Consider the following 8,453-nt stretch of genomic DNA (forward strand, 5'->3'; position numbering starts at 1 on the left):
TCCTTGGGCCTTTAAAGATCAGATCAGCACCCATGGATGAATGGTTCTTGCATACAATTAATGTTGAGACACTTGACTATGGTACTAAAGCTTGGGTAGGAGAAGAAATTTCCACTGGTAAGACAAGATATCAAAATAACAAATATTTTAATTGTGGTAGAAAGGGACATCTGAAAAAGGATTATAGACAACGAATTCTTAGGAATAATGTGTCCTCTGGGAATGACAGGAATAAGAGGACTCAGTCTTCAGGTATATTTCGAAGGTATGGCAAAGGCTGATACTGGACCAATGAATGTAGACCAACAAGAGATAGACAAGGCAATGTGATACCACCAGGAAATGCCCTGTGTGTTCTTTTTCAGGACCCCAAGACAAAAGTAGCCAAGTCATTATCAGTTATTGTGGAGAATGTGTCTCTCCTGGAAAATTAAAAAAAACCAATGCCTGCTGTTAAAAACAATCATAGTCCAAATAAAGGATTAAATATGGAAGATGAGTCAAAAAGTCCAATAGGACACAAGAAATATATTTTCTGGCAGACTTCTATAAATGATCAAAGACCAAAGCTAAGAGTACATAAAAATGACATTGTAATGGTTCATTTGATAGACACTGGTGTGAATGTTTGATTACTCCAGAATCTTGGCATCTAAATTGGACTCTTCAAGAGGTTCAGTTCCTGGGAATGGGAACATTATCTTGGGTAAATCAAGGCACAAAATGGGTTAAATGCATAGGTTCAGTAGGGTAAATAGGAAGACTAAGGACATATATAGCCAATTTTGCACTGAATTTGTGGGGTTGTGACCTATTGAAGTAATAAAATACCCATATTGACATTCCTGCAGCCCCACAAACTTATGTTTCTGAGGAAAATATGAAAAGGTATTATAGATGATTGATACCATTTGAGCTGTACAAGAACCCAAAGCAATTGATAAACCTTCAGAGGTACCAACAGCCCTACCTTTAAATGGTTATCTGAGAAACCAATAAGCAATGGCCTCTACCTGAGGAAAAGTTGCAGGCTTTAGAACAGCTGGTACAAGAGCAACTAGAAGCTTGACATATTAAAGAATCTACCAGCTATTGGAATTCTCCTGTATTTGTTGTCAAAAACTATTGTGGAAAATGGACAATGGTGACAAATCTTAGAGCTATCAACAAGGTTATTCAACCTATGGGACCCCTAGAATCTGGAATTCCTCGGCTTTCTCTGTTACCAAAGGGATAGCATCTCATAGTTATAGATTTAAAGGATTGTTTCTTCACTATAACTTTACAAGAAAAGGATAGAGAAAAGTTTGCCTTCACAGAGCCTACTTACAATAATTCTCAGCCTAACGGGATATAAATAGACCGTGCTCTCACAGGGAATGCTTAATAACCCCACCCTGTGCCAATACTTTGTTAGCCAGCCATTGGAAATAATACATAAGCAATTTCATAAGTTTATAATTAACCAATACAAGGATGACATTTTGTTATCTGGTTCAAATACAGACAATTTAGAAAGAATGTTTGAAGAAGTAAAGAATGTCTTACCTAAATAGGGATTACAAATTACTCCTGAAAAAATTAAAGAGGAGATTCTTTTTATTACCTAGGTTATGAAATAGGTTTATAGAAAATTAGAACACAAAAGTTACAAATTAGGAGAAACTGGTTGCGGACACTTAATGACTTTCAAATATTATGAGGAGACATTTCCAGTCTACAACCAGCTGTTGGAATAACACCTGATGCAATAATTTATTTAAACCAAACCTTAGATGGTGATAAAGACTTGAATAGTCCCAAAGAATTAATAGCTGAAGCAGAAAAGGTATTGATGAATGTTGAGGAGAAATTACAGGAGGCACATGTGGATAGGGTGAATTCAAATCTTAATAGTATTCTAGTCATAATATATTCCAGAAATTCTATAGGAATTTTCATGCAGAGGGATGATGTTATCTTAGAATAGATCTTTGTACCACATAATCCAAGTAAAAAATTAGAAACTTATATGGAAAATGTCTCTGAATCAATTGTAAAGATAAATTGAGACTTTGTCCATTATCATGGATAGACCCAGGAAAGATTATAGTGCCTTTTACTGCTGAAGGAATTAAAAAATTATGGGAAGACAATAAACCCTAGCAAAGGGCTTATGCTAATTTTTGGGGCAAAATTAATAGCAATTATCCCCAAAGTGACAGACTTAACCTAATAAAGAGAACTTCTTTGCTTCTTCCTCAAATTGTATGTGATGCATCAATAACTGGAGCCCATACATTTTATATTGATGAAACAAATCTGGAAAGGCAGATTACAAATTAAAAGAATTAAATAAGGTGAAACAAAGTCCTTATAATTCTGCCCAAAAGCAGTATTATATGCTATTCTCATGGTGCTAAGGGATTTTAAAGAAACTCTCAATATAGACACTGATTCACAATATGTAGAAAGAGTTGTCTTGCACATTGAAACTGCTCAATTTACAACAGATGATATGGAATTGAGTTCATTATTCATCCAAGTGCAAACATAATCAGGAATAGACTTTGCCCTATATACAGAATACACATCTGATCCCATACAGGTCTGCCAGGTCCTTTGTCACAAGGTAATACAGAAATTGATCAATTATTGATTGGAAGTGTGTTGCAGGCCTCCGAATTTCATAAAAACATCATGTCAATAGCAAAAGTTTAAAGAAAGTGTTTTCTATTACATGACAAGTAAAGAGATTATAAAGAGGTGTCCTACTTGCATATGTATCGAAGAAAATGAAATGGTTTTTAGCTTATTATAATATAAAGCACATTACTGGTATACCAAATAATCATACAGGTCAGGCGGTTATAGACAGGTCAAATTGTATGATAAAAGATATGTTGAACAAACAGAAAGGGATGGAAAATACCTCCAGAAATAGATTGCATATTGCTTTATTAAATTCGAATTTTCTTAACACTAATGAGAAAGGAACAACAGCAGCAGAGAGGCATTGGATAATGGAAAAAGCTATTGAATTGAATCAACCAATATATTTCAAGGATGTGTTGACCTCACAATGTAAACCAGGAGATGTACTAAATATGGAAGGAGTTTCACTCTTGATTCCACAGGAAAAGAAAAATTGTGGATACTATCAAAATTAATAAAGATTCACTTTGAAAAAGAGGAACCTCTTGAAAAAGATAAATGACAGCTCATCCACAATGGTGGCAACCACACAGGTGGTAAGGAAAGCCATATAGGGTTGGGGCAGGGTTCTGCTCTTATTTTTGCAGAAAATTAGACATGAGCAAAAATTTAAGAGACCCTGGATGCTTAAATGCTGACAGAATGAAAAATAACTATCCACTAAGGATCATCTAGAAAACAGATTATGATTCCAGGTACTGGTTATACTTATTTTCACACACACACACACACACACACACACACACACACACACACACACACTCAGCTGGTTTTGGAGTTGGACAATGATACTGTACTTTTCTAAATTCAAACATGTTGTTAAAAAAATTCTAAGTTTCTGTGTCATATTGGGAGCCATCTGGTATGGGACAGAAGGAAGACTTTAGGAAAAATTTTACTTTCTTCATGCCTATTTTGTTTATATCGTATTCTTCATTGAATGGATGTTTATATGAATGATGTTTAAGTTTTCCACAATGAACAATAGATTTTCATACAGATCCTTTTCCTGCAGTAATCATTGATGTTTCCAGGAAAAAGATAGGGTCCCACAGCAACAACTCCCCCTAGTTGAGATGGCATTGTGATGCTGACAGTGCTACTATAAGACTGCTTTTTTGGGTACCAGTTGCTGAAATGGTGCACCTTCTCATGATGTTCTGTCCAGAACTCCAATTAAGAACTTAAAAACAAAACAAAACAAAACAAATAAATAAAAAACTATTGACTGCACAGAAATTGTTTGCAACTATACTAGATAATAATTTTGAAACTTAACCATCACTTTACTTTTGCAGAATACCATTAAGAGAATATCACCCCCATGACAGCAGGAAGCAATTCTAAAGAACAATGCCCCTTATCACAAAAAACTTTGTCCTTACGTTTGGGAACATTGTTTATGGGTTTTTGATTATTACTTTTACTAGATAGAGGATTGCGGTGAAAACTGTTTGTACAAAAAAATGGATAGCAATAATGGGTAATAGAGTGAATACTTGTGAGCTATTATTCATGGATAATTTACATTGGTATAGTTTTTAATATATTGATATGAGTTCAAATTATATTTGTTATTTTTGTTTACATTATTTGTACACATATGGAAAGTTATTCTGTCATATTATATTTATGCACCTTTTACCTCTGTTTAGGACATTTTGTATATTGATACAACTTTTAGGATATATTTTCATATTGCATTATATATTACTCCTACCTCTGATCATTTTCATTTTGGGGTCATTGTCCTCATTTGTTTCATATTTGTTTATAGATTATTTAATATTCTGACATAAAGTTTTAGCCTTTAAGTTTTACAGGTATTAAATATTGTAGGTCAATAGTTATTCATGCTTGTTGTACATATAGTCAGATTAATTAGGTTATTTAGATACACAGAGATTGTATTCTGTTTAGATAGGTGATCTTCAACCACTTCAAGGATCTGTGGAACATGGCATTTAAATAACTTAGGGTTCTGTTGACATGAGACATGATTGTTTCTGACAGCACCAATTTATTCCCAAGAGAATATTGAGCACTGAAGACACTTCACTTGGAGCTTGTTTTCTTCTTGGCAACATGGGCATTTGGGCAAGGAACTGACATTGCCTCAACCACTGACAACTTACATGGTATCTGGAAATTGATAAGATGAACTGTCAAATGTTGCCATGACAGGGTAAGATTGTTTTGAAAAATTTCCTGACTCTGAAAATGGTCTTTCAGGTACACGAGGCCTTGGCCAAAGTTGGTTGCTTCAACTCTGCAAAATGAGACTTGGCGTGATTGCTCAGGTAGCTAATTGTCTCTGTCATATATTGCTCACTTTGGAAGCTACGTGATTGTACTTCCTGTCTGCTCAAGTAATACTATCTCTCATCGCAGGCCTTGGAAGGGATTGAAGATTAGATCGTTGTAGTTACTGTACTCTTATGATCTAGCCAAGCCATTTTCTATACAAGACTTAGACTTCATAGGATAGAATGTTTATTAAAACATTTAGCATATGTTCTTTGCTTAACATTGTTTATGCTGGTTGTAATTCTCATTATACTTGATATCTGTTCCTAGTGTATATAGATTTGTATTGGGTTTGGAACTCTCTTATTTAAACAAAAGTGGGAGGTGCTGTGGGAGCAAATTTTGCTCCTTCAGCCAATAGCCTTTAAGATATCATCCCACTTGGGTGTGGTCTCTTACATTTAAAAACAGCGGTAAACCTGTGTCCACTCTCTGGCTTCCAGCTCCCACTTCCAGCTGCTAGACTCTGTTACTCTTCACACAGAAGATTGTTGTCTAGGACAGAGAGGGGTAAGTTTTCCCCTTAAATAAATAACCCTTTTATTATTCATAATTCTGAACTGGTGTGGGATTGTTTTATGACTTATGTCATGACAACACATATACAGAAGGACATCCCACATCAGTATTTGTAGGTCTATATTTTAATCACATTTTTAAAGTTTATTTTTGTTCATTTTGTTGACTGTTTAAAGCATCATTTTATTATGGAACCCAGACTGGTGTTGAACTTATCGTCATTTTGACTCAGAGTCCCAAATGGTGAAATAATTAACATAGAACACTGTGGTCAACTAAAATTGTCTCTTTATGCTAAAGACTAATAATATTTACTGAAATACAACAGCAAACCCTACAACTTTTTAAATTTTATTTTTCAGAATATCATTCATGAGTCTTCTTTTGTAGCAATACAACCTACTCATTGGGAATATAATATTTGTAAAGTATACTAAAAATGAAAGGAATGGATCCGTGATTTCCATAATGAAAATAAATTCCAAAAACACATATAGCGATGAACAGAGGTGATAATGTTGGAAATAGCTAACTTTGTAGAAGAGCAAGAAAATTAAGCTGTTTGATGCAGTGACACAGAGAGAAACCTTGGGAAATAAGAACAGATGAAAAAATGAGAGATATGATTTTTTAATACTTCAAAGGCATTGGAAGAACCTATCACTTTTGTGAGTGGCATTTAAAGACTTTAAAAGCTATTGAGAAGAAAAGTGCCACAATCAATATTTTTAATGAAGGTTTTTATTTTATGTTTATGAGTGTTTACCTAAATATATGTTTACCAACCACATTCATGTAGTGCCTGTAACAAAGGGCGAAAGAGGACATTGCTTCCTCTGGGTCTGGTGTTACAAATGGTTGTGAGTCTCCCTGATGTTGTTGGCAATTAACCTTGATCTTCTGTAAAAACATCAAATGATCTTAATCTCTGTGCTATCTCACCAGTCACCAAACTTTATTTTTAATTAAAATGACTCTTTTTGAGACAAAAGAACACAGCCTTTGCTATTCTCTTAACCATTGTTAATATGTTTACATTTTTTTGGTCAATTGTGGTCAGAAAGAAACATGCACACTGTGAGTAGTAGATAAAATGTTGAAAGTGTATGGTTCCTAGGCATAGTATGCATCACTGGTTGGTAAGAGGCATCAAAGAGAAAGCCTGAGGTTTTGTACATGAGTTGCTTGCATGTCAAATGTTGAAAAATTGGGGTTACAACTCCATATGAAATTGAGGCCTCACAGAGTGCTACAGAGCAGTCCTCTCATGGTTTGTAAGTTACCAGTAGTAATGTTGATAGACTGAAAGTGTATCACTTAGCTAAATTTTGGATGAAGCATTGATCGTATTGTTTTTATCTTTGTCCCTCATAACTTAAGCTGTTATAATCAAATTTTCTTCAACAGAGACAATGCAAAGCAATGAAACAGTGAAAGAGGATATAAATTTGTTTGCATGTTAGCAAACAACACCTGGATGTATTTCATGGTTTTCTGTGACATGCTTCACACTGTAGAAGGGTATAAATATCTTATTCCTCATTGAGAACAGAGAAAAGGATTTCACAAGGACACATGCAGAATAATTAACAAAGCTTCAATACTCTCATTGACACTTGGTCAATCATTACAAAAGAAGCAAGAATTGAATGCTTAGTTGTGAGTGAGAATGCACAAGCTGTTTCATCTTTGCAAATAGCCATCACTGAATCTGCTTTGTCGAGACATGGAAAGTTCCCTGTACATCATCTTCACTATAGTCATGGCTGTAGAGTTTGTGTTTGGAAATCTGAGCAATGGATTCATTGTGCTGATAAACTGCATTGACTGGATCAGGAAGAGAATGCTTTCCTCCATTGGCTGGATCCTGCTTTCCTTGGCCATCTCCAGAGTGGTTTTGATCTGGGAAATGTTACTAACATGGCTAAAATATTTGCAGTATTCATTTGCATTTGTGGCTGGAACAGAATTAAAAGTTATTATGTTGTCCTGGGTAGTTTCCAATCACTTCAGTCTCTGGCTTGCCACAATTCTCAGCATCTTTTATTTGCTCAAAATAGCCAGTTTCTCCAGGCCTGCTTTTCTTTATTTGAAGTGGAGAATAAAGAAAGTGCTTCTGGCCATCCTTCTGGGAAATATGATCTTCTTGCTTTTCAACATAATGCAAGTAAACAAACATACAGAAGAGTGGATGCATCAGTATGAGAGAAACACAACCTGGAATTTTAGAACAAGTTGTTTTTCAAGGGTTTCAAAGTTAATCTCATTCAAGATGATTATGTTCTCTTTGACACCAATCATGGTGTCCCTGGTGTCCTTCATCCTGTTAATCCTCTCCCTGAAGAAACATCTCCAGAAGATGCAGCTAAATTTCATAGGGGAACAAGACTCCAGCACAAAAGCCCACATGAATGCCATGAAAATTATGATCTCCTTCCTTTTACTCTATGCCTCTTATTTCATATCCTTTTTTATATCATTTATTCCTATGGCACACCAAAAAGGACTAGATCACTTGCTTAGCCTGACTGTTGGGCTTTTCTACCCTTCATGCCACTCATTTATCTTGATTTTGGGACATGGTAATTTAAGGCAGGCCTGTCTTTTGGTGCTCAGGCAGCTGAGATGTGAGCAAAAGCATTAGAAGTTTACTGTTCCTAAAGGTAGTTCAACAACAAATTAGGCATATAGAAATCACTCAGTGGTAGAGCCCCAAACAAGCATAAATATTGAAAAACATATAATTTCTCGATTCTTCTATTTATGGAAGATGATGTAATAAATTCCTCAAACATTTAGACCAATACTAAAACACTGTGCTCTTGTATACAGAACTATGAATTAGATTTTATGAATGCATGTTTTTTTTACCCTAAGCATGATAACATTATCATATCAACTAAAATGTAAGTAGGCTGATCCAGGCTGAGATG

At 35.0% G+C, this 8,453-nt stretch overlaps 1 protein-coding gene across 1 annotated transcript; it reads left to right on the forward strand.

Annotated features, from left to right (window-relative positions):
• Positions 1-7,246: 7,246 nt before the first annotated feature.
• Positions 7,247-8,164, forward strand: LOC125399410 (taste receptor type 2 member 13). Its single transcript, XM_048432845.1, has one exon. It carries the CDS (start codon positions 7,247-7,249, stop codon positions 8,162-8,164), a length of 918 nt encoding a protein of 305 aa, XP_048288802.1.
• Positions 8,165-8,453: the final 289 nt, after the last annotated feature.

Source organism: Myodes glareolus, chromosome 3, assembly GCF_982192425.1.
Source record: "Myodes glareolus chromosome 3, mMyoGla1.1, whole genome shotgun sequence".
Classification (NCBI taxonomy): domain Eukaryota; kingdom Metazoa; phylum Chordata; class Mammalia; order Rodentia; family Cricetidae; genus Myodes; species Myodes glareolus.

Bases quoted from the DNA above. Each gene is read 5' to 3' on its own strand.
- LOC125399410 (XM_048432845.1), top strand. From the start codon at position 7,247: ATGGAAAGTTCCCTGTACATCATCTTCACTATAGTCATGGCTGTAGAG.